The sequence below is a fragment of the Podarcis cretensis genome (assembly GCF_951804945.1).
Source record: "Podarcis cretensis genome assembly, chromosome: 13".
Lineage (NCBI taxonomy): Eukaryota > Metazoa > Chordata > Lepidosauria > Squamata > Lacertidae > Podarcis > Podarcis cretensis.
In genome coordinates this window covers 27,853,875-27,880,130 of record NC_137182.1, presented here as the reverse complement: position 1 = coordinate 27,880,130, position 26,256 = coordinate 27,853,875, and the positions used below count along the sequence as shown (strand labels likewise).

Here is a 26,256-nt window from a genome sequence, read left to right as displayed (position 1 = left end):
GTGCTGCTTCCCATCAACATCTCGGGAGCCACTGCAGGGAAGTGGGAGGCTGGGCTAGGCAGGGCTTGGACCTGGCGCCACGGGCACCCTTCTCACACCCCCTCTGTTCCCCCCTTTGCAGACCGCAGCGGGCTGATCTGCGTCGACAAGATTGAGAAATGCCAAGAGACGTACCTGCTGGCATTTGAACACTACATCAACTATCGCAAACACAACATTCCCCACTTCTGGCCCAAGCTCCTCATGAAGGTGACCGACCTGCGCATGATTGGAGCTTGCCACGCAAGCCGCTTCCTGCACATGAAGGTGGAATGCCCCACGGAGCTCTTCCCCCCGCTCTTCCTCGAGGTCTTCGAGGATCAGGAAGTCTAAGGGGGGGAAGGGGGGCAGACAGGGTGGCTTGGGAGAATTGGGGAGATGGGGCAGTTTGGGACTGGGGCGATGTCTGGACTTCTGGGCCGCGGGGCCCCCACCCCCAACCTCATCACCTCGGACACAACAGATTTTCTTTTTTTTTTTGTTCTGTTTTGTTGTTTTCATTTTTCTTTTTTGTTTTGTTTTTTCTAAATATTGCACGTCAGCGTCAGTGAATCACATGGAAGGGGAGGCAAGGCATCGTGGATGGGGGTCGGGCCACCAAAAAAAAGGTCGAAACTATACAACAACAACAAAAGAACCTTCGTTATACGGTAGACTTGTGCAGCAGCCAATACTTTTTTTTTGTCTAGGCAGACAAACACAAAAAAATTAAGTGGGCAATATGTTTCTCACTCACCCCTTGTTTATCTTTCTTCCTCCAATACCCTTTTCTCCCAAAGCTGTCTTTCCAGGGTGAGACATCTGTCTTAAAATTTTTGACACAATGTTAAGGAAATTAATCCATATTTTACTCCCCCCCCAAAAAAAAACCCCCCACCTTTTTGCCCTTCTCCTCATTCAGTAGCAGTTCCCCCACCCCTGACAGCACTGGAACGAGTCAGCACCTCTTCTTTTGCCCTGATCAAACCTCTCTCGTTTAAATGGACTTGATTACCAATATATATAAATATATATATGTTTCTTTTGCACATAACAGTCCCAGGAAACGTCAGAGTGTGTTTGGTTGTTATATTCTTTTTCTTCTTCTTTTTTTTCTTTTAGAACTCTTAGCATTTAGTTACCCTCCCCAGGAGGCTAAAATATAAAATGCACTTTTTTTGTAAAAGAAATAAAAGATTTTTTTAAAAAAAAAGTTAAGAAAAGGAGCCGAGAGAGAGTGAGAGAGAGACAGAGAGAAATCCTATTAAATTATTGGAGGTCGGGTGGGGAGGGGACATTGCTGCAGGTGGTTTGGCAAAACACAGGCGATTAAGGAAAGACAAGAAAGAAACCCCAAATTGAGGCTTAAGGTCCGCACGGGAAGGACAAATGCACTTTGGAAATAGGCAAAGGCTCCCCTCTCCACTCCTCCCCCTAGTGGGAAAAACAGGTGATTGAATAAGAGATCTATTATATTTTGCTTCGAATCGCACTGCAGGGCTGAACCGAAGAGGTGCCTGCTTTGCGTTCCAGTGCTGAGGGGGGGTCCAGGACACACCTCTGCCTTCCTCCCTGCCCCTGAAACTCACCCCCCCCCACCCCGCCCTAGGCTTCAGCCAATCTACCTCCATGTTGGGCAAGGTGGGCTGGTCTAACGTGGCCCCGCCCAGTCTTACACTGCCCCTCCCCAAGCTGAAAGTCCGCATGCAACGTTCCCACCGGGCTTCGGAAGGGCCCTTGCTCCTTCTTTTGCACACGCTTTCCCGCGCCGCGTGGCGGTACACTTCTTGCTGCACTATAATAACCTTGCTGCCCTCCCTTACGCGCTCTGCTCTCTGGGGAAGCGGCGAGCCCGGGAGCCTGGCTCCTCAGCCCTCCAAGAGAGCCAAGTAAGGGTTGAGTCCTTTCCCCCCCCCTTTCTCTTTATTCGTTGTCGTTTTTGGGGGGTGTTTTGTTTTGTTTTGTTTTGCAAATGGCACTTATCAATACAGGAGAAAGGACGGCATCCCTGCAGAGGAAGCAGTGTTCCTTCCGCCACCCAGACACCTACAGGCCACTCTACTAGCATTAACAGATCTGGAGGGTTCCTAACCGAACGGGGGAAGGTGCCAAGTATTTGGGTTTTTTTGCCCGCCACTTAAAGATTTCCCCTGCCCCGTAGCGTCCCACACCCCGTACACTCTTCAACCTTCAGGGCTGCTGTAGCACAGGTGAAGTCATGCCCAGAAAAGGGTGGCAGGGCTGTGGGGAAAGGCCTTTCGAACTGGCTTCTCCGGGGCAGGAACATGGGGATAGCACTGCCTGATCCAATCTAGTTTTCCCCCCTTTCAGAGGGGTGTTGGGTCACCCCATCTTCTGGTGCGCTTATACCTCCTAACCACCCAGGGTGGTCATGCCAGCCGACCCTTCACGCCATGGGCAGAACCAGGCCCCCTTCACCTCAGGAGGCAACAACCAGGCGGGAGGAAGCCCAGCTGGAAACCCAGGCGCATTTTGGAAAAGCCGAATCGGCCAAGCTGGCGCGAGGAACGCTAAAAAGGAACACCCCAGGTTTCCGGTCTGGGTCTTGCCTCCGTCTGCCATTTTGACCCTTCTTTCCTCCTCCTCTTCCTCCTCCTTCATTTTAGCATTCTACTTCTCTGTTTATTCCTGGTTGTTCGGCGAACGGGCAGGTCCTCTGAAGACCTGGGCAGCAGATAGTCTCAAAGGAGCATCGCTTTGAGGAGGGAGGACGGAGCGTGGCAGTGATAGGGCCAGGCTTCCTTCCCACTCCTCAAAGCAGACTTGCCAGCCAGTTCCCAATGCCATAGCCACACCCACCCACCCACCCAAGGCCTTTCACACAGCTCTCCTGCCTCTGGGTTGGCAGGGGGCAAGGGGGCAGCAGTTGGAGCTTTGGGGGCCGGATTCAGCCCTGGAACTTCCAGCTGCTGATCCCAGTTGCTCTACAGATTGGGAGAAGTGTTGTTGTTTTTTTTAAGGAGGAAAAAAAAGACTACCAGCTTCCCGCTTTTTTCTTCCTGTTTGTTTTCTGCCCTTAATGCAAACCAGACTGTGATCCCCTTATTTTGGCACTTAATGCTGTTAATGGGTCAGAACTCTTGCCTGAGCCACATAATTCTGTGATACATCCATCTCTTTGTAATCTGTCAGCCAATCCTCCCTCTCTCTTTCTCCCCTCTTTTTTTTTTTTTTTTTTTTTGCAACTGTAATATTGGGGGAGCGGGGGAGTGATAATCTTTTTCTTTGGTTTTTTCACCCCCACTCTCCGCTCCCCTTCCTTTTCTTTCTCTCCTCTGTCACTTGGTTTCCGTTGGAAAAAAACAAAACCCTTTACCTCTTACCTCATTCAAGACGCCGTGGGGAACGTTTTTTTAACGCGATGGGTTGGGTGCATGTCAGATGTACCGTTTTGAAGGTTCAGGGGCCGGCGCATGGAGAAACACAGCTCCAGTTTAAGCTAATATACAGAAAAAAATATATATATAAGTATGTATAATTTTTTTTTTTAATTAAGAAGATAAAATCTTTGTACGGGTCTGTTCACATAAAAGAAAAAAAAAAGAAAAGAAAAAATCACGCAAACGAAATTGGGGTTGGAAGAAAAAAAAGTAGTCTTTTTGTTTTGTTTTGTTTTGTTTTAATCACCTATAAAGATGTGGGATATGTTTGGGGGAGGGGGGGCGCGTTGCTGCTGAGCCGATGGTATTGAATAGAGCTTAGAGTTCCAGGTTGCCGCCACAGCATAGCTGGTGATCTTAGAGGGCTGTGACTGGTCCATACAGACATAGGGACTTGGCATAGGACACAGGTCATCAGGAGTCCTAGTTCTCAGAAAGAAAGCTAATCCTAGCCAATTACGGCTGCAAAGATAAGCTTGGAAAACCTGGCGAAGTATCTCGGAGTGGGGCTAAGTGGAATTTCTCGTGAGGAGGGTAGGAGAGCACAAGGCTCCATTGCAGAAGCGGAATACATTATGCAAAATAAGCACACATTATGCAGTTTTGCTCAATTATTCGGCTTTTCTTAGCACAGCATCCAGCTATTCTCGATGTGGGATTTAGGCGTCCATTTGTTTTTAAAGCGCAGAGTAAACACAGTCCTAGTTGTATTCCCATCAACTGTCTCCCCAGGGGAATTGCAGCTGTGTCTATTGAAATTGTTTATCTTGGGGTCGTGCAGTCGCAGAATTCTTGGCCCGGAAGATGTGAGTTAATCTGTTGAAATGCGGGGTGGGGGCCCTCTGGTGGTCGGCTTCTTGGGAGTCAAAACATCTCCTAGTCCCTCACAGAGACTGGGACGGTCTTACCCGAACCACCCACAAAGCCTAATGCCCATGCAATAATAATTAGAAAAGTATCCAAAGATGAGGGACTCCACAACCTGGTTAGTCGACTTTTTAGCCTGCCGTTTTCTCCTTGTACTTAAATTGCGACATAAAACTTCCTGTCCCCCGTGTGTGCACATACACAGAACAGCCCTATAAATAGAAGCTTAGATTCCTTCATGCTCAGTCTTGCCTGTCCACAAAAGACACTGAGAAGCAGCCAGTGCACATGAATAACTTAACTCTGCCCCTTCTTGCTGCAGACCCAGTAATTCTACTCCTCCCCGATTTCCGCTCCACTAATTTTTAAAACCTGTTGTGACCCCCCAGACAACCAATCCTGCAAGCCTGTTATAAGCAAGCATTACAGAGGTCTTTTCGCACTTAAAACACTTCCCTTCTTGCATTAATATCTGTACCTTGCAATGAGCTTAAGAACGCTCTGTGTGTGTTTGTAGGTGTGTGCGCGCCTGTCTGTCTGTCCATCCCGAAACCTTTATGCAATTAAAGCTGCAGTCCTATGCAATTTACCCTGGATTAAGTCCCACTGAAACTGCCAGGACTTTCTGCTTAGTAAACACGCATAGGATTGATGTACTGGGCTCTGATCCTCTCTCAAAGGCTTCGGAGGAAATCACAGTTATCTCTGGAGCTTCTGAACAGGGAACCAATAATCCATCATATGAACATAGGAATCTGCCTTATACAAAGTCAGCCCATTGCTCCGTCTAATCCAGGCTTGCCTAGCCTTACAAACGGCAGCCTTCCCAAGGCATCAGGAGAGGTCTTACCCAGATTTTGTATCTAGCGAAACGCAATGCAGATCTGTGAAGAGTCTCCTAGCAGTTTGGGTCCCCCCCCCCCCACGAATCAGACTATGACTGGAGCAGCAACAGCAAGGGCGTGGGCCAGATGGCCATCAACTTCCCACTCCATTTCCTTGCCAAAGAAGGGGGAGGGGAAGACCCATGGTCCTGTTGCTGGATGCGACAGGGGCTGGACCTCCTTCCTGCAAGGCATAAGCTCTGCCCCTGAGCAATCAGCCTTCCTCCATAAGAGAACATTTGGCTGAGTTCCAACCAGAAGCCACCAGTGTGTGTCTTTGGCAGGTTTTTAAAGGCTGCGCAAAACACTCATGCAACCATGCACACCCACGAATCTCTATACCCAGCTTCCTCTCCCCTTGATATTGCATCTTTTCAAGAATTCCATGAATGGTTACTCCCTAATCTGCTGTTTTCCTGCTATGCAAGAAATCCTTCAGAGGGGCAGAATTAGAACACCCTGGACTCTCCGCTCCCCGCTCTTTTTGCATCCTTCCTCCCTGTGCATCTTCTGACCCCCCAGCCCATGACACAGTTCTGCATGGAGCTGTCCTCTTTCTCTCGCTCCGTCAGAATTCTCTACCAGCAGAAAGGGATGAATGGGATGGCAAGAAAAGCTCTGCTGCCTGGTCATGAATGAGCTGCAACAGCCGTTTCCATTGAACTGGATCTCGCTTCGTAAACCGGGGGCCCATCATTCCATCAATTGCACCCAATGCTCCACTGGTGATGCTTCCTCACTCGCACCCTCCTGCCTCCTCCTTCCGTTTTACCACGCATCCTCCAGAAAAAAACAAAACACGAAGCTTCCTCATGCTTAGTCACATCTACTCTGGCAACCAGCGGCTCTTCAAAGCTTCAGGCAGGAGTCTTCGCTACCAGAGATCCTTCCGTTGGAAACATGGGGAGATGAACCTTCATATGTTTGACATGGAGATCTGCCACTGAACCACAGCCCTTCCCCAACTCAAACTTGATTTTCTTTTCCTTCAAAAATTAAATGAAGTCTGTATTACTGTAATGGTCCGTATTTCAAACCCAGAGCCTAAGGAGTGCAACAGATTATTTTCGCACGTCTCAAAATGTTTGGTCTGGAACCTCATCTCCCTAGCCCATTGAATGGCCTTCGAATGGAAGGTTGAATGGATTTCCATCTCGTTTGAAATGGGGGAAGGTAGCAGATGGAGCCCCCAACCGGGAGGTATTTTTCAGTATCTTCAGAGATTCCGATGATTGGCTGGCAGCCCAGGCCCTGATCTTACATTCCTGATAAAGGACAGAACATGCTAAGAAAGCTGCAGCTTTCACAAAGTTATCTGTAACATATTCTGATAAAGGTGGGTTAGTACTCCCACCCACTCCTGTCCCATTTCAAAACCATTCTAGCACCATGGCCAGAAGCCGTGTCTCCCAGTCTGTTGAAAAAATATGTCTTTTCTTGGGCCTCATGCATCCTCATCAGTTGATGACTACGACATCAAGCGATGGCTTGTTTTTGTGAATTGGTTACCACCAAGTAGAATATTCATGTCCCCTTGTGAATGATGCTTTTTCCTGAGTGAGCTGACACACTCGGCATCAAGTCAACATCGTGCATGTGTGAAACGCTCCTTGGGCTGGGGATTAACGAGAAATGAACATGGTTCATGGGAGATTTTGCGTGCACACACACACACACACACACACAACTTTGTTCCAGTGTTGGCTGTAGTGGAAAACTTTTTAACATTTAACCTGAGACAGAAGTGTGTGTAATGTTTAAACAACTATAAAGATATGCCTGGTTAATTGGGCAGCAGAATTACTATTATTATTAAAACATTTTCAATACAAGTACTGATAAAATTTGAATATAGGAAGCTCCCTGTTAGCAGGCATTCCCTTTCTCTCTCTCACTTGGGTAGGAATATATGTTCCAATATGGGGTCTGCTGTTGACATTTATGCTGTATCCCTAAAAACTTCTTGCTCCAGAAATAATTGCTCCCATGGTCTTTGTGCAGTCACACATATGGGATCATCTGCACCTGTGTAGAGCAGCATTTTGGAAATTTACAGAGCTTCATGTAGTGTTCTAGCCCCTGCACTCAAAAGCAGGGAAACCCCTTATGCTACCACTGACCTGAGGGCAGGGAGAACACTTCCTTCCCTCAGTTATTTCTCTTCAGCCTATTCCTCTTATTTTTCCACATTTCCACCCCCCCCCCAAAAAAAAATCAGTGCAATGGGTAGACTAATCAACTAAAGTGCAAGTGAATAAATTCAGTTTCTCGGGTTGTAGCGCCATGTACGTTTCCAAGTGGCCCAACCAAATGCCCTCAAAAATGGTTTGCACTGCAACTCCCACAATCCCAAGCTGGCAGACACTCCAAACAATGATCCCTCTTCTAAAGCCACCTTAAACTCTATGATAAATTTGCCACCAGCCATAACTCTCGCAGCGTCTAGAGAGGAAACAGGAGTGTGTGTAACATTTGCAAACATTTCCCCGCAATTCATCATACTGGAAATGGGAGCTTTACTGCTGCGGTTGTGTTTGCTTAAAGCACACACACACACACAAACAGACAGACAAACACAGGGCTCCTGCTACGAGTTTTGTTGCTGTTGTTTGCAAAAATGATCTGCAGTATTTTGAGAGTCACAAGTGCTCTTAGGTTTCTCTTCAGTATGCAGCTACAGTGACCACATGCAAAAAGGCCTTGGGTAGGAAAGGAAATTTTAGCCACAGCTTTTCCCACCCCACCAAAACAAAGCAAAACGTAACAGATGCCCTCTCGTCCATTGCATCTGTTCCAGCCTACATGCAGCAGCAACACTACTGTTTCCATGTGAGGACACACACACACATGCACAGTGCGCTCAGAACTTGTTTTGGGCATCAGAACTGCCATTTTGCTAGCCATGCTCCCAGCTCCAGCCTTCAGTTTTGTGACTCTGGAGGTTAACGTCCCTTCTGCTTTACCTTTTGCACACAGGCGGAAATTCCAGCCAAAATCATGCATTGGAAGACTTGGCACTTTCTGCTGTTTTGCTGCTCCGTTATCAATCTTGAAAGGGTAACAAATCAACATTTTTTTGGATCCCTGGTTCATCTTCTGTGGTCAAGCCTAAATCACCCAAGTATACAGAAAAGCAAGTGACAAGTAGCTGCTCTTTCATCAATTTACTCACCAATCTACCTCCTCCATTTGGAAGAAAAGTCCCTCTACCCACCACTTCCTCTGTGTGTGTGTGTGTGTGTGTGTGTGTGTGTGTGTGTGTGTATGTAAGCTTCCCCTTAGGGTCTGGTAGGAGGCAGCCCGTGACCCCCTTCTATGGGGCGGGGGGCTGCGTTCAACAAAGATGGCTTCCATGCAAGTTCGTATCTGTTGTGCACCCTCCAGAAGTGCTCCAGAGGAGACCAAAGGCTTCCTTCCCTGCTGCCACCAGCACTTCACCAGGCAGGGCAGCAGAATGGGCATTCAGATGCCAAGGGGCTCTGCAGAGATCGCCTTGAGTCTTGAGCAAGCTTTGAATGCCACACGAGGGCCATCCATTGGCACAAATCCGCATTGTTTATTCATGTGGGAGCTTTATTACCCTGACTCTGTGTGGCATGCCTGTGTGTACGTGTGTCCCAAGTACATGAGGGCAGGATATGGCTGTGTGTGTTGTGTGAGCCCAGATGTGTCCATTTGTATGCAGTGGGCCAGATATCTGAACATGTACTTGAGAGGTGTGTGCATGTAAATAAATGCCCAAGCTTGGGAGTGGTGTGTGTATGCAACGTGTGTGTGTGTGTGTGTGTGTGTGTGTGTTTGCACACATTCAAGTATACCTCTTGCACATTTCTCCTTTCCGTTGCCCATCTGTGATTTCTGCCCCTGGACTGTGTGCCCTCATCCCTTGGATCCCATATTCCTGCCATGTGGGTTGACTGCAGCCAGATGTGTGTGTGCATTCAGGGGGTTGTGAGTGCTAGGGCTCTGGTCTTTTCCGATGGTATGTTTGGAACAATTGTGACAGGCAGCGAGGTCTGTTTTCCAGGGTGCTCAAAAGGTGACTGCGAGTTGCTTCTGTGTTCAAGTCCCTGGTTGTCTGGTTTGTATGTTTTTTGCCTAAGGCTTGCTTCCTATCCTGTGTGAGCATCAAAACAACCTCTGTACTTCTTAAAACACTCCTGTCGTTTTCCCCTCACCTCCTCCATCTGATCTCACTTGTTTACCACCTTGTCAGAGGGGCTGAAGCACTTGCTATTCACCATTCCAGCTCTATCCCATCTTGACCCCGTCAGCCCCCCCTGCCCCTCATCCCCCTTCTTTCTGGAGGCCTTAATGCTATTCCTTTACCAGCCAGCAGGGGCGCACTTTCATACATCAAGCTGTGTATAGTCTGGTCTGTATCCTGTAAATCTTGTAAATATTTTATATATATAGCCCGTCTAGGCAAAGATCTCTATGTCTATGGAGGCGTGACGGGGAGCCTGTTTGCTCTCGTGTCAACAAGCCTGCAAAAGCAGCTAAAGACACCCCTGATTATCAGGAAGGGAGAAGGGGGCAGGGTATTAATTCTTCATTGCCTTATACCAAATAATGAAGTTTCCTTGCAAAGTAATATTTTGATCTCCCCAACACTTACTGCGCATATCCAGCTGCAGGAACTGGGAAACTCCACACCGGGGGCGGGGTGTGTGTGGATTTTGGAGCCCTGAGAAAATAATGGTTGACATCCGTTCTGTCTTGGAGCAGAATCCTGGTGCAAATGTCTATGTTGGGGGTGGGGTGTGTGTGCACATGTGCTCGATTGCACCTATAATGTGTGTGTGTGTATATATATATATACATATACATAAATATATAAATATAGTTCTATTAACCGTGTGTTACTAAACATGCGCAATTCCCTATGCATACAAAGCGTTAACCCCCCCTGTGCACTTTGCACGATTTCGTGCCACGCAACACACATGCACAAACTGCTGCCCATAACCCCCCCCCCAAAAAAAAAAGAATTTTGGTTTGGGTAGGGGGAAGAGATAACAGCCATCCATCTTTTAGCCCAGTGGACTCCCCTTCATTCATTCTCCTCTTCTGTTGATGGGGATCTCTACCCCTTTGAGGCTCCAAGAGGCACTGCTGCTGTTGGAAGCAGACATTTGTGACTTCTGCATAGCCCCTGGTGCTGTAACCTTGCTGTAGTTGGGTTTTGCCTGCTTGGCAGCCTGAACTCATTTGGATGACCTGTTTGACTACCTTCATCGCTTTGAGTAACTTGGCAAACTTGCCCTGTCCCATCGGTCTTTTCCTTTAAGAATGCCCTGTCTCAAACCCTTGAACATTTAGAGAAGAGTGAGCGATTTAACACCATGTTTTGTGGCAGAGAGAGAGGAAAGACAGGTTTCCCAAACCTGGGTCTCCAGCTGTTTTGGGACTACAATTCCCATCATCCCTGACCACTCGTCTTGCTAGCTAAGGGGTGATGGGAGTTGTAGTCCAAAAATAGCTGGAGACCCAAGTTTGGGAAACGCTGACCTAAGACCTAGTTCATATATATATAAAAAAGCTCATCATTTCTTTGCCAGTGGCAAGAGAGGGGGAGATCTGCATGCGAATGAGCAAACTCAGATTATCCCTAGAGCTACAACTCTCACGGTCACTTGACCCCAGTTCAAACTTTGTCTGCGGACTCTATCCACACACACAGTTAAGCCAGCCAACTCATCCAGCCGTTCCCCAGAAAAGAGAAAAAAGGGGGCAGGTACACCAAGACTCCTTCAGGGGGGTTACTCAGGTCTTGAGGCAGTGGCATGGTAGCCAAAGAAAATCTTTCCACCCTGGGCATCTCCTTGGCTCTAGCTATTGAGGCCAATCTCTGGGCGAGGCAAATGCCCCTCCGTAAGAACAACCAGTGTCGCTGACATCAGTGACCCCCCTCCCCTTCCCCCTCAAAAAATGCCTCTGAAAGGGAAGTAGATAGCTTTTGCATACTTAAGTTTAAAAGGGGATGGGTGGAATCTGCACATTTTGAGTTTGTACCAGGGATATATGCAAGGCATATATCCCTAAATGGGAGTTCTCTGAAGTTTCTGCGGTGCACCAAAACTCCCTACAGAGGGCATCACGAAACATCTCGTAATGGCTGCCGGGGCAAGATGGCGCTTGTGCCTCAACTCAACTCTTGGAGGAAGAGAACTCAGGGTTCATCCCATCTCATAACACCCAGTCCCCCTCAGGTGCCACTCATATACCATCACGCCAGTCCTTTCCTATCTTGCCAGGGGAAAGCAGCAAACAGCGCGGCTGCCCTCCTACTCCTCTGGCGGCTGCCAGCCTGCATCTCTGCTGATGGATGTCCAACCTGTCTTGAGAAGCTCAAGGCCTTTGTAGCAGGAGGTTTTGCTCCTCCAGGGGAGTAACACCCCACCATCATGTCCTCTGCCTCCCAGGCACTTGACGACTGTGACAATTTGTGGGGTTAGGAGCCAGTTTTCCCCACACCAGAGGCCTATTCAAGGGGGGAGGAGGAGAGACAAGACTTTTCCTGTACCATTTCTCAGTATTCCTTTTGTCAAGTACATACCTCATATAGTTCCTGCCGATGGTACCCTACGGATCTTTTCTGCGCCTCCCCCTGCCCCACCGGATTCTCATTGGTTCTGCAAGGGTATTAACTCCAGGAGTTGCAATGACAGATTCAGACAAGAAGGTTTAGGGAGGAGAGGAAGTGAGTTTCCATTAAAGGGGGCACCCCCTCATATACTATGCATTGTGGTTTTTCCCCCTCACAGTCCAGAGCAGGGAAAGAAACTGTGAGCAGGGAGTTATTAGTGAATGTACGTTTGGGACATGGGGTTTTCAGTGTGTTTCAGAAGGGGTGTTGGGTTGGGGGAGTCTGAGGGAGGGGAAAACCTGGTGGGGAAAATTGTGTCTCCCTCCACCTCATCTTTATTCCCTCTCCCTTCCCCTTTCTTCTTCTTTTTTTGTGTCTGGGTAGCAGGAAGCTGCTGATGTAAAAAAAAAAAAAATGACAATCACGATTTGTCTGTGACGTGCGATTTTGGAAAAAAGAAAAAAAAACCCTGAAAAGTCTGGGGCGGGGAAAACAAACAAACCCTTTTTTGTGTTTTTGGTCAGGATTTTAAAGAAAGATATTTTTATGGTAATTGTCGCTGGTCTATTTTACTATATATTTATGTAATAAATATATGATTAAAAAAAACAAACAAACCTACCCTTAAAAAAAGACAAAAAAAAAAAAAACCAACCCTCACAGCCCCAACTGGTTTTTGGTGTCTCATTTATGGTGAGTAGCGATGGGCAAAATATTTATTCTTTAGCTATCGAAACACAGAAGAATGTGGAGCTTGGTTGATATTTCTGTTTTGCAGGTAAAAATCGTGGGAGCCTTTGTTCTCAAGGCTTTCCCCCCTCCCCTCCCAATTCACCATTTTAGTCATTAAAGCCCCAACACCTAAAAGGTCAGTAGAAACCCCTTTTTGCTAAATAAAAAACCACTACCCTCACCAAAGCAAAATAGCATCACCACATTTTAGGGTTGAGGGTGGGAAGATGGGTTCCATACTGATGACATGTGTAAGTGCTTCACATTATTGAAAAACCAGGCTGAAGGTAGATTGGCCGGTTTCAGGGGATTTAAAACAAAAAGATTTGAAAGAGGGTGTGAAAGTTGCATGTAATGTAGATGGTCTTCCTCTTTTTCACCTGGTAACAAGGCCTTCGGCCAGGAGGCTGTAGTGTTTCAAAAACTGGTTTGACCAGAGGTAGGAGTAGGACAAAATATGTGGGTGCCACACCAATGGAAACATATGGTTTTCCCTTAAACCACCATCTTGCCATACTTAACTCCTGGCAAAATAAGTGAGACAGGACAGCCACCATTTTAAGCACCACAATTCACTTCTGGCTTGTGGGGGGCAGCCAATGTCTCCCTTGTGTATAGAGCTCCAATCGTCGCCTCTCTCTAGCCGCGGCAACTGGTTAACCCCAAACCTCCACCATACCTTCCCTCCCGATTCAGGAGAAGAGCGGGGGCAGACACACAAGGCGAACTCGGGAAGAACGTGGATCCAGGCCATTTTTGTTTTCAATATATTATTCCCGTGTGGCCAGTGCCACAGCAGGGAAGAATGCCAGTTCTATTCACACAACTCCAATATACAGAGAGATATTTACAAAAGGCGGCTTGAGCCGCTTGCTTCTGAGCAGGTGGGGGCAGCAGCTCCTATGCCGGTATAAATATAGTTTGCTGGGTCCAGGCCCAGAGAGAGCAGTCTGGTTAGTGCAACAACGCAGGGAGGTCAAGACGAGAGGGTGGTCCAGTAGTTATGTGCCAGGCCCTCCCTGTCTTCTACTGAGCATCAATGCGGAAGGAGAGCAGCTTCTCAGAGTGCATGTTGTTAAGGGTGCGCAGGTCGGGAAGCTTCAGCAGCAGCTTGGTGAAACGGGACGTTTCCTGGGGGTGGTTTTTGAGGACGAGGGCTCTCAGGGCACGGATAAGCATCTCCTGCAGCTGCTCCACTGATCCTGGGTTCTCAATGCCTGAACGATCTGCACAAGAGAGGAACGGGCAGTCAGTAACATGTAAACAGCAGTGTGCCCAGCACAACAGACACACCTGCCTGGTTTTCAGGTCTCCGATCTATCAAACTACATTTTCAGCCTCCCACAAGGTCACAGATTGCCTGGAGCCCAAGGAGCAGTGGTGCCAAAACCTGACATGTAAAAGATCCCAATCTCCTCGGAGATCTGAATTATTTTTATTAAGAATCGTTCTCTCTTAAAGCACCACCATTGTTCATAGCATTTTGCAAGGTAACACAAGGAAAAAGAGACAGATTCCCACTTCAAGGAGTTTACACTCCCAAGTTTGAACAATGGGGAAACGAGGAGCCGAGGCAAAGGTGTCAGAGGAGAAATATGAAGATATGTAGTTAATTTAGGGGTTTGCTGCGGTTGCAGGGTGTTGGTGTTTCAAGGGTGGAGGTTCAGACTAAGGCAGTAAGATGAAGGCTTCAAGGAAAGGAAGATTTCCAGAGGAGGAAGCAGGGAGAGCAAGGGAGACTACTGTGGATATTCTGGGAGAAGGTGCCAGGCATAAGGAGCAGAAAGGGGGAAATGTGTTGAATTGTGTAGGCGTGTGCCTGGGTAGCCAAGGATGGTAGAGTAGGAGGCTTGAAGACCTTAGGACACAGGTGAAACAAGGACAGAAAAACACAATGGATGGGTGTGACTGGGGAGCTTCAAGGAAAGGTAAGGACAAGGAAGCTTGTATCCATGACTGCGATTCCCGCCTGCTCATGCCCAAGGACACCCACCTGCAGAGATCAGCACCACAGCTGTGAAGAGGCCAAGCTCTTCTTCAGAGAGTCCCAAGGCTCCAAGCTTCTCGCTGAACTCGAACATGGATGTCAGGAGGTCGCCCATCCCCATCCCCCACAGCTCCTCAAGGCTGTACTTGGTGCGACTCATGAATGTCACTGTCTGTTCCTTAACGTTGAAGAGGGATGCAAACCGAACCATCAGCACCTGGGGAAATGGTAGGAGAGACCTGTTAGAACACATCTGTGCCCACAGAACACAGTCAAATGCCATCTGTATTCTTCCGAGTAAAAATGCACACTAGCTTTGAAAGAAGTGGGACTTCCTCTGAGAGAACTTAGGTTCAACTGCAAGGTTGTTATTTTTCTTCTTAAGAACCAAAACAAACTGACAAGTTCTCAGAATGATTTTCACTTCTTCCCTTTGGGGTTTTTGAGTATGTCTGGGATCCAGCCTCCCAAAAGCAGATTACACCCCTTTAATTACTCCTAATGTCTTTATATTTCAAAATGACGCCAGCAAATAATGTACTTCATGCATTCTCATTATTATATATGGATAAATAAGGGTGTAGATTTGAGTTTCAGGATTTTAAAACAATCATGTCTCCCCATTATTTTCACCAGTCTGCAGAATTAACCAATATTTAATGGATAAATATTATTCTCCACTTTTATAAGCCCTTCCTACATACATAAAATCGGTAGCTGTTAACTAGCAAGGGTCTGAAGTAGTGGATGGAGATAATCCTACCTCAAATGTGCCAGCTTTGAGTAAGGAGACCTGGTCATGCTGCGTGAGCTCCCGGAAACCAGGGATGTGCTTTGCAAATTCCACAACCTCTCGTACAGCAGGTGTGAAGCTCATGGAGAAATCTTCCCAAATCTCCTGGCCTGTACGGCCACTGCGACCATGTGGGTGACAATTCATAGGACACGCCTGTTGGGATGCAGGAAAAATGAGACATGTTAGATGAAGAGTAGAGGGCTGGAATCAAGAGTCAATGGAACCAGTTGCAAGCCCACATAATCACTGATTATTGAGGACCCTTTACCAATCTGTTGCCTTCCAGTGCTTTGTAATATAAGTCCCATTAGCCCCAGGGAGTTTTAGTCCAGGTTAACAGGTGGAATAGAAGCTTCTAAACTTCCTTCTTTTGCTGCTTTTGTGCATTTGATGCCACTACCCCCAGCCATAAGGAATGAGGTGTTCCTTTGCAGAATAACCAGACAGACTGAGCTAATACTGACTTCTAGCCTGACAATATGTAGGAGTTAAGTTTCATACATGAAACTCCATAATCTAACTGCAGTAGTTAACATCCCACCCATTGAAAACAGACTAAAAGAGAACGCCACCAGATTGACTTTTCAAGTCAGGATTGAGTCCAACACTACCTGAGCTAAGCAAATACTTCTTGTAGGCTAAGTCTTCGCTTTAAAGCAGGAACAGAAGACCTGTGGCCCTCCAGATCCTGCTGGGACTACAACCCCCACAATCCTGGGCTATTGGCCATGCTAGCTGGAGCTGATGGGAGTTGGAGTTCAACAACATCTGGAGGCGCCACAGGTTCCCTACGCCTGGCTGCTGAAGACTTCCTAACTGATATTCCTTCATTAATAGACTGAATTTTCACATGCATAACCATAAATGAAGCTACAGTGAAATGTTGAACATATTATTAAGAAATATTGATTGCTTTTCACTGAAAGCTCCAAGATATACTGTACATGATGGAACGTGGCTGAGAAAAAGCTCATTTTGTGAGCCAAAGAATGTAAGAGATACAAAATATGTACAAGGAGCCACCTATCCCTGAATAACGCAAGTAGCACAGGCCTAACCCAACTGTGACTCAGGTGGCAGGTTAAAATCAGGGCTTTCATCAGCCGGAACTCTCCAGAACTCGGTTCCGGCACCTTTCAGGTGGGAGCCATGGTCCTAAGGAAGGTGTTCGTGGCAAGTTCCGGCACCCCTTTTCCTAGAAAAATAGCACTGGTTAAAAGATATCCAAATGGCTGAGATAGTGGTGGTGAATATCCAAAATCGTAGCAATACAGTGGCTACGACTAGTGAAGCTCCCGGTTCAAATCTCATCTGATTTGCCTCAGGCAAAAGCCACGGGTTTTCCTTCTGGGATATTAAAACAAGCTGGCTATATAATAGCTAGAAAAAAGGCAGCTGGAGGCTGAACTGGATAAGCCTTGGCTGGCAAACAAGAGAGCACCTTGTGGGGTGCCGTGAGGAGGATGTGACACTCACCAAGAGGATATCTCTGGGCTCGCCTTGCTGGGGGCAGCCTTGGCCGACTGAGGGATCTGTCTCCCTGGAGGGGTAGCCGGAGGGGCAAAACCGATGGCCGTTCATGTTGTTCTGGTGGCATGTGTTGCTTGGGGCGGAGCCAGAGTTCCAGTTGTCGTTTTGGTGGCAGGGCCCGTTGCCGTGGTAGCCACTGGACAGCCAGTTGCTCTCCCAACTCAGAGAGTTCTCGCTCCCCGCGGGAGCCAGGGGCCCTGCGGCCAGTTTGTCGTGGGCATAAACAAAAATCTCCTTGTGGGCCTTGGACACCTGCGAGATGACGTCTTCCATGACTTCACAGGGGCTCGGGGAGCGGGGCGGCGTCAGCTGCTGCGAGAACTGAGCGAAGCAAGGAGACGGCTGGGGAGGCGAGGCCGCGTGCTGCTGTGGGGACTGTGGCGCCAGCTGCGGCTGGTGGCACAGAAGGGGGCTGGCGGGCTGCTGGTGCCCCGTCGACAAGCCCTCAGGCTGGCACTGTGCACTGAGCTGGTTGTTAGCCATGTTGTTCATAGCGCTCTGCATCTCCGCCAGCATGCGTTGTTTCTCGCGCTTGGGGATGCGGCCGAAACGGACAGCTGTAGGGGAAGAAAAACGGGGGGGGGGGTGTCAAGGGTCAGTACGGCACCTGAGGATATCACGTTTCCGAGCACAATTCAAAGTTTTGGTGCTGACCTTTAAAAACCCCTATATGGCCTCAGCCCAGTATACTTGAAGGAGTTTTTCCACCCCCATCGTTCGGCCCGGACACTGAGGTCCAGTGCCAAGGGCCTTCTGGTGGTTCCCTCCCTGCAAGAAGTGAAACTAAAGGGAACCAGGCAGAGGGCCTTCTTGGTAGTGGCGCCCGCTGTGTGGAACGCCCTCCCACCAGATGTCAAGGAAATAAACAACTATCTGACTTTTAGAAGACATCCGAAGGCGGCCCTGTACAGGGAAATTTTTAACAGTTGATGTTTTATTGTGTGCTTAATTGTGTGTTAGGAGCCACCCAGAGTGGCTGGAGAAACCCAATCAGATGGGCATCATATAAATAATAATAAATTATTATTGTTATTATTCCACAAAGCAGAATCCTAACGAAACAAAGCCTGCAAGGGGTAAATAAAAAGTCAAATCTCCAACCCTCGCATGGCAGGGAACTCACCATCGCGAGACATGCCAACTCCCAGACACTTCTTGAAGCGGCACTGCTGGCAACGATTTCGGTTGATGCGGACAATGTTGCAGGTTTCGTTCTTTAGACACTTTTTGTATTGGATGTTTTGCTGAATGCTGCGCCGGAAGAAACCCTGACAAAGAGGGAGAGAGAGCAAATTAGCACCTAGGCCTGACGAGTGAGCAGCTGTACCCAAACCCAAACCCAAACCGAGAGCGGCTGCTTTTCAGCCCAGTTCCCTTGAGGCTGTGAGCTGGAGGCTGAGGACTTGAACTGGAAGCAGAACCAGCAGAAGGTGACTGCTCATCCACTGAGCAGGCAAGGGCAGAGAAGGCCGGGCTTCCAGTTTTAGTTATATTAGGCCCACCTGGCCAGCCCAGAGGCATGGTAAACAACTGCCAACCACAGAGGAAGGGCCCCAGCATGCAGAAGGCCCCAATCTCAAGCCCTGGCATCTCCAGGTAAGGCTAACCCTGGAGAGCTGCTGCCAGTCTGTGTAGACAATACTGGATAGATGGAGCAATGACTGTGACTCTGTATAAGGCAGCTTCCTATGTTCCCAGAGGCCAATGCAGCCCACTTCCATTCCCTTCTGAACCTGAGGAGTGTTCTGAGGCCTGAACAGACATAGTCCTAAGGGGTGCTAGCTCAAGCAGTGGAGGCACGGTCTTTGCAGGCCAGTGGCTGCATGCTGCTGTAGTCCCTACTGGTCAGGGAGGTGGCGCAAGCACCTGAGCTGGCTTGCTCTCCCAGCACAAGACTGTGTTGCAGGGCTTAAATCCCCGTCTCCCACATCTCACTTAAGCTCCACTGCCCCGTACCAGCATGGGAAAATGAGGGTTTTTCCTGTGTGGAGCTGCAAAATATATTGGCGGTGGGCCTCGATCCAACCCCTTCCAGCTTTCGTCAGCCAAATAAAAAGGCCAGAGAGAGATGCTCACCTTGCAGCCTTCGCAAGCATGGACACCGTAATGGAACCCAGACGCCACATCTCCGCAGACTTTACACAAGAGGACCATCCCATTCAGCTCTGGAAGGAGAAAAGAGGAAGAGGGGTTGTGAGACTCCATACCCAAAGGCTGGATTTTTTTTGGCTGCTTGGTTGCTACTCCCCAACCAACCCTTTGGGGGTGAAAACCCTGGATGCCTACAGTGCAGCCTTTGAAGAACCCAGGAGGAATTGTGGCTGGCAGAAAGGGCCAAACTGACCCGGGGAAAGTGGGCCTGGAGTTTGGGCTTGGACTAAATCTGCTGGCATAATTGGCTAGACCCGCAAACACCCCAGGGCTTCCCACCCGTACCCAACTTAGCATCCACACTCACTTGTGATGCTGCTGCTGGTGCTTTTGGCAGGGGAGATGCGCCTCCCATCATCCATGGCCACTTGCAGCCCCACAGGGGAGCCTCCAGAGCTGTAGGAAGAGGATGATGACGACGAGGAGGAGGAGGAGGAGGAGGAGGAAGGGGAAGCATCATCCCGGAGCCCAGTGGAGCTGGTCCCATACAGGCGCCCCGAGTCTTGCACCAGAGACCCGGTGGGCGAAGGTGGGAAGTAGCTGGGGAAGGTGGGTTGCGAGGACAGCTGGCAGCTGCCGTTGGAGCTGTCACTGCCACACAGAGAGACGGGGCTGGTGCGACTTGGAGAAGACCCGTTGGAGCCAATGTAGCTGATGACGCCACCTGCAGAGGGTTAAAAAAAGGAAGAGGGTTGAGAATCCCACCTCACTACAGCCTTCGGTGTCCAGCTGCCCCAACTGATTGCTTGTGTTAGGCAACTTGAAGACATCATGTTGGAAACCTCGAGTTTCCTTTAAAGAAGAGCAAGTATCTGGACCTCACTGTGGCGGATGATATCCCGACCACACAGCTGCACCCTAAAGAGGCATTTGCAAAGGCAAGCAGATGTTTCGGTAGCCAAGAAATGCAGCAGGTTTCAACCGGGGCAAAGTAGAACGAGAGAGAGAGAGGCTCTGACAACCTTCCTATGTTGTAACCAAGTTAGGTCTGTTGTGTTTTGAAACTGTGAATCCCTAGAGCCGGACAGCGTTGGAAAAAAAGGGAGTCTGGAGTAGTTGGATGCTCTGTACAGTTCTGGTTGTCTCCGAAAAGAAAGAAGACTACGGCAAAGCTAGGAAAGTATTGTTTTTTTAAGGGCTGCAAAGCACTAGAAGTTGTAACTGCATTAAAAAGAACAGAGCCCACCTGCAGGCTTGCGCTCTAAGAGAAAAACAAGACCATTGCAAAGGCAGAAGGGAAGCAGGGAGAGAAGAGGCAGGAATCAGAAGTGGAAGGCTGGGGAGAGTGCAAAGAAATGGGGCCCAGAGCAGCTGAAGAAAGGTTTGGGCATTTGGGGGCCTCTTATTTTAAGCTTTGTAAAAAGGACTACTAAAGTGGGAGATGGCAAAGGGTTATAAAATTAGGAGGAGGGTAGAGGGGAGAAAAGTTTTCTCCCATAATGCTAACAGAGAGCAAATGTGATGTAAGTATTGCTTCAGAGAGCAACTACTCAGGCTAGTGAGCCAAGCTCCATGAAGCAGAGATAGCACAGCAAACATACATATCCAGCACATTTGAGCTAAAATTCATTTCCTGTTCCAAATATAGGATTTCTTTTTTAAAAAACTTTTTTTTGCAGGAACAGTACCACAACTACCCTTCCCCGAGTCAAATGTACTAGGTGATATTCCATAAGAAAACCTTCTAACTGCATTGCTGGATCAGACCAAGGTGTTTCTAGTCCTGCGCTCTATTTCCTAGCAAGTACTCCCGAGAGAGACCCCATTTGCTCTCCACATTGTGGCCTTATATGCAAAGGGGTGCTGTCTCCAACCATGGACAAAAAGGAGGTGGTAATTTACTGTGAACATGTGAGTTCTCAAAGGCACAAGATGGGAGAGGGGAAACCCTGGAACACTAGAGGAGTGATAGGTTTGGGGTGAAAGTAAACCTACTTGTGAGCAAAACACGACAGAGAGTGAGAACAAAGCTGCCCCGGTATGTGGGAGCTGACTCTTCCCAGCACACACCTGATAAAAGGTTTGCAAAGTCCAACCCCACATTACTGGCCAGTTTCAAGCTCTGAGCTGGTCTTGCCAAAATTCTTCCCTTGCAATCCAGCTCTCTCTCTCTCTCTCTCCCAGCTTTCAGTTGTTGACCTACATCTCAGAGCTGCAAAAGGAAAAAACACCAAGTGAGTGATGCAGCGAGTGGAGAGGGAGGGAGGAAGGCGTGCGGCCAAGAAATTGTTGAAAATTGGGTGGAAGCCAAAAAAGCCATCATACACCCCACCCTGGAAGCTGTGGGGAGGTGGGTAAGCTGGGAAGGGCCGAATACTCCAGCCTGGAGATGGCTTGGGTTTTTGTTTTTTCTACAGAAGAACTACCACTGCTCCAGGCTTTGTAGCTGGGCTACATGCCAGTGGCCAAAGTGCTGTAGGAAAAGCCTCAAGCAAAGTAAAAACAAAGCCATCCGTGCCAGAGGGATTATAAACAAGGTCACGTGTGGAAGCCACGTTCAGTGCCCAGGCAGGCCTTTAACAACAAGCAGGGAGCCTTTATCTTGTTGACTGGTTACCACCAGCTAATGACCTTCCTCGCGTGTGGCCCGAACACCTGGAACTGGTTGCTTAGCAGACATTAAAAGGAATCAGGACAAATAAAGCTGTAAATGGAGTTTCTCCCTTTCCCCCCTTGTCAGGGATAGGAAAGAGAGCTGGATAATGATCCAAGTCAATTTCTGCCAGCAATCCAAACAGTACACACACACACACACACCCAAGAGAAGTGAACAAAGGATAAGCAATTGATTAAAATTAAAATTTGGCAGCCATGCTTTGGATGGAGCTCTTGTCCTGTGGGACCACAGATCCCCTTCTACCACTTTTCGCTAAGGGTCCAGGGCAAGCTGCTCAGGTCAAACACTTGTGATGACCGCCTTGCTCTTCTGCACACAGGAGAACTTTGCAATCCTGCCAAAATTAGGGCAAAGCTGGAGCTCAGTGACAAAGCGCCAACAGATGTGTCAGAAGCAACTCCACTCACTTTGGTGCCTATTCTAATCCCGTGCCGTTCATACATCTCCCAATATATCTCAAATACTGTGCAACAGTTTGGCAGCTTATTAAAAGCAGGCTGTCCTTTCCTCTGCAGAACAAACACTTAACCAGGAGAATCATCAAGGGCAAATAAGGGTAGGGATATTTCAAGCAGGCACCTTGATTTGAACTTGGGGTGCAGAGGCCCAAGAGCCAGCCCAACATCTGGCTTGCTAGGGAAGCAGTGATCGTCCTGTCTGGGTTTTGAGCATGTGGCCCTTGCACGTGACCTTGTTAGTAATCTCTTCCTCAATGCTGACGGTGGTGGTTGTTTTTCTTCCTTACTAGTAGCCTCTCCTAAATTACTTCACTTTCCTTCTTTTAAAAGGCGAGAAGCAGAGTTTCCAAATCGAGCCATTCATGATGGGAAGGGTGGTGCAGGGAATCCTGCGAAGGAGGAAGGTATGCAAATCTTGCAGCCGCCTTCCCTCCCGGCTTGGAGTCCCTAGCTTCCGTGCGGCTATTAAATGCAGGTTGCGTCAGGGAGATGACTGCCCCAAGTGGGTCAGGGAGGATAAATAGAACTTGCTAGAAGGCACAGCGGGGCTGGAAGTTATGTGCGGACCAAGTTGGCAATCTTCCAGATGGGCGTGAAAAAAAGGGAAAGGCGTATCTCGTCCGTTTGCAATGTGTCTTGTCAGACTTCTCGAGGCAAGGAGCCAGGAGTGGCTGGAGACACATGTGGCATCACTAAGGAAGCACACGTGGTCCTTGACACAAGGCCACATGCTACCCGTTTGCTCACCCCAAGGGGGGGGGGGACACCTGATGCAAAAGGGGGGCGGGGGGGGGGACTTGCAGCAAAAGTAGCACTGAAGGTCCATATGCAAGCACCACCAAAAATAAAATTAGGCTGAGCTCAAAACCAACAAGGTCATTCAAAGGGAAAGGGATTTCCATCACCCAGATCCCTGAACCACCTTGGGCCCACTAACTTACTAACCCAGCAATGGAATCAAAACTAACATGGTAGGTGTACATACAAACCATATCCACAAGAGATGGGGGGAAACAAGCCCCTAGATCTTAAAAAAAACACCCTTAAAACCCACGCAGTGCAGGTTGCTATTCTGTGAGGTCTTATTAGGGGGGAATGACACACTGAACTCACTGGGACTTATTTCTGAGTAAATATGCTTAGAACTGGGCAACATGGCAATCAAGCCACTTGGCTCTGGGAGACTTTCCCATCTTCTAACATAGGCAACTCCAGACCCTGCAAATCCTACCCCACTTGAAAGTGTTGAAACCCCAAACACCAGATCTTTAAAAAGGAATTATCCCACTACTAACCCACAGCAAATGTAGAAAGCCTTTCCTCATTCCTAGACACTTTCTCCTTTAAGGGAACCTTAAGACCTTATTATTGGATTAGACAAATACCATTCACTTAAACTGCCCAAGGTGCATTTTATTACATAGTTCTATTGTTAATACTTAATCAGTATCTACATCTAACAGAAATACAAATGTAGTATACACAGAAACAAAGACCACAGGAAAAAAATATTTGTGCCACCCAGTTTTTAAAATACTGGAAGCTTTTGGGTCCCCCACCATTCCTCCTCAGGCTGGAATGACTCCTCTGTAACTAGAACATTCATTTCCAGCATTTAAACACTAGTTAGAGAACATAAAGGTGGGTTTTTGTTACCTCCCTATTATCTATCCAATGCTGTTAAAACACATGTGCACCAATAAATATTGCCTGCTTTCCACCACAAAAGAAAGGCACTCTGTATATGCACTGAGGCAAACTGTTTGGGGCACAAATGGAAGGCAATCTGCACATGCACTAAGGAACACGTGACCTTACACGATTTCCTTTTTCTTTTTCCTCAGAAAACTTTACGCTTTAATTGGCCGGGTGCAAGGCTGCAAGCTTTGCTGCCACTGGGCAAGCAGTAGCAAAGTGATCTGGCAGATGGCCGTCAAAACAGTAAGAGAAGCCTGATTTTTCCAGCCAAAGACGACACGCCAGGACGCAAAGACTGGTGAACGTGAGTGATTCGCCCACTCGGTTCTCATGCTCCGTTAAGTTGCCCGTCCAAGACTTTCGCACTCCCAAAAGACCCATGAGGGTTACCTCCCGAAAGCTGAATAACTAGGAGCGAGCGAGATCGGAAGGCTGGCAAGTCGGCCAGTTCACCTCCACGTGTCCCACTTGCACGTTGCCCGCTTCTATCCCGGCTTCACCCGTCACGCTTTGCCCCGCCCCCTGCCCGCCCATTGGTTCCCATTTCCCCTCCCTGGCAAGGGAAGGAGCATCCTTCAGCCGCGCCCTCTATGGCGAACTCGGAACGTTCGAGCTTCCCGGATGGTGACGTAGCTCCAGGGGAGGCGTATCTAATGAGCTAATAGGGCGAGCTCAGCCAATGGGAGGCGACCGGAGGCGGGGCCGATAGGGAAAACAAACGTTGCACGTGGCTGAGCCGGGTAAGGGGACACGTGAGAGGATGAATGGGAAAGCTTGAAGGGGGAATCCCAGGAAGGGTGGGATTCCGAAGTGGGGTGCGGGTGCTAGTAGTGTGACTCCAAAGCAGTGGGGGTGGGGGGGAAAGAGAAATCCCTATAACCAATAAGGGATCACCAATTTGGAGGGGGGGGGCAATATCAAAAGGAGATCTCCGGGCATCCCTTCCCCTTCCGAGGCTTCCTCCCAAGAAAACACTAGGTATGTGATGCTCACCGTGGAAGCAAGGCAGCCCCGATCCTCTCTCCCTACAACTGCCCTAATCCCACCCTCCCCAAAGGACAAGGTAGGGCGTCGCCTGCCGCTACTGGTAGCCCAGGCAAGACATTTGACTCTGCTCCCTCCCCCCACAAGGAGAAGGAAGGTTGACCTCTTTCCCTGAAACTGACACCTATAACTCCTTTCCCTTGCTCCCCTTGTCACCGATCCACCCTCCCCCAGGAGGAAACTACAGCAGAATGATGAGAAATCAACCTTTCCTAATTGGGTTGGGGGGTGAAATAGAGAAGTATGATGGGCTAAAAGAACGGGGGCAGGTAATAGGGGCACTCCTGTTCCTCCCAATTCCAAAACCCAGCACCTCTCTTCCTTGTGATTTGGGGGGTGCATTCAGGCAGGATCCTGAATGCTACATACAGTATGAGACTCGAAGGTTGTTTGCACACTTCGTATCTCTGTATCAGCAATTGCGGTATTTAGGGTGGGGAGATACGCTGCTTGAGAACTCAATGCCGCCGCCACCCCAACTTCAGCAGACGCCCCACGAGTAGCTGCAGAAGCGCTGGGCAGCAGAAGGACTGCTCCCTTCACTGCAGGTGCACGCGAAAGAGGCTGAAGCGCCAGACCTCTGCGACGGGAGGTCGCCGCGAAGGGGAGGCTATGGGGCAAGTTTTAGGAGGGAGAATAGCATTGCATGACCCGTTCCCTCAAGACAGGGTCAGCCTCAAGAAGCCAGCCGCGAGAGGCTTACCTGGGGCGTTGTTGTTCGTATCCAAAGTGGCCATCCTGTTCAGTTGACAGCCGTCATTCATGTCGAGCGAAGAAGCGAGCCGAGATTCCGTAGGCGAGGAAGGAGCGAGGGGGAGCGAGAGGCTGCCCCTTTCTCCTCCTCGGTCTTCTTCTTGTCCCCCCAAAGTTATGCTGCAAAAGCGGCTGAGAACCCAGTCAGCTTGCGCTGAACGCTGGCGGGAATGTGCCCTTTTTAAAATTGTCTTTAAAAGATTATATTTGCACTGAGAGCCGCAGTGCAAAAGTCGAAAGAGCGCGAGAGCGGCTGAGTCTGTGGGATACCTCGCAGCAGCCCGGGAGCTCCACTCTGCTGCTGCCTCTCCCTTTGCCTGCAAAATTTTACTCTGCCAGGGTTCACTCACTCCCTGGTCTCCCTCTCTGCCTGCGGCTGCGCAGATGCCAGCACGCGGCACTGGAGCATCCACCATGTGACTCCTAGGGAGAGCCTCGTGCCCCAGTGACACACTTTCTGCTGCTGCAGCAGCCGCCACAGCAGGCACATTGCGCTCGGCTTCTTCGCTAGAGCGCAAGGGTTGCCGGGAGTTGTAGTTCGCATGGACAGAGTCGTGCCTCCCCCCCCCCGCTTTATGCGCGTGCGTGCGGGTATCTCTCTGTGTCTGCTGCATTCCTAAGGAGTGACTTCTCTCTCTCTCTCTCTCTCTCTCTCTCTCTCTCAGCACTCCCTGAGAGATCAAAAGAGGTTGAGGCTTAAAACACACAGAGGAAGGGGTGGGGGAATATCC

General features: G+C 48.9%; 2 protein-coding genes across 3 annotated transcripts in view; one reads left to right on the top strand and one right to left on the bottom strand.

Annotated features, from left to right (window-relative positions):
* THRA (thyroid hormone receptor alpha) overlaps window positions 1–12,428 on the top strand; it is a 128,519-nt gene extending 116,091 nt beyond the window's left edge. The window contains exons 9-10 of one of the 2 annotated variants that reach the window (XR_013832363.1): window positions 122–8,404; window positions 8,442–12,428. Coding sequence is in view for 1 of the 2 variants with exons in the window: in XM_079948844.1 (XP_079804970.1) it covers window positions 122–372 (251 nt within the window). In the remaining variant the exon portion in view is untranslated. Of the gene's footprint in view, window positions 1–121 lie in introns of both variants that reach the window. The other variant, XM_079948844.1, reaches the window with a different exon arrangement.
* Window positions 12,429–13,244: 816 nt separating this feature from the next.
* NR1D1 (nuclear receptor subfamily 1 group D member 1) lies at window positions 13,245–25,867 on the bottom strand. The gene is made up of 8 exons (XM_079948706.1): window positions 25,476–25,867; window positions 19,263–19,619; window positions 18,881–18,969; window positions 17,928–18,072; window positions 16,751–17,361; window positions 15,242–15,427; window positions 14,485–14,695; window positions 13,245–13,717 (listed from the first exon to the last, which is right to left on the bottom strand). The coding sequence occupies exons 1-8, from the start codon at window positions 25,534–25,536 to the stop codon at window positions 13,518–13,520; spliced, it is 1,860 nt and encodes a 619-aa protein (XP_079804832.1). The 5' UTR covers window positions 25,537–25,867; the 3' UTR covers window positions 13,245–13,517.
* Window positions 25,868–26,256: the final 389 nt, after the last annotated feature.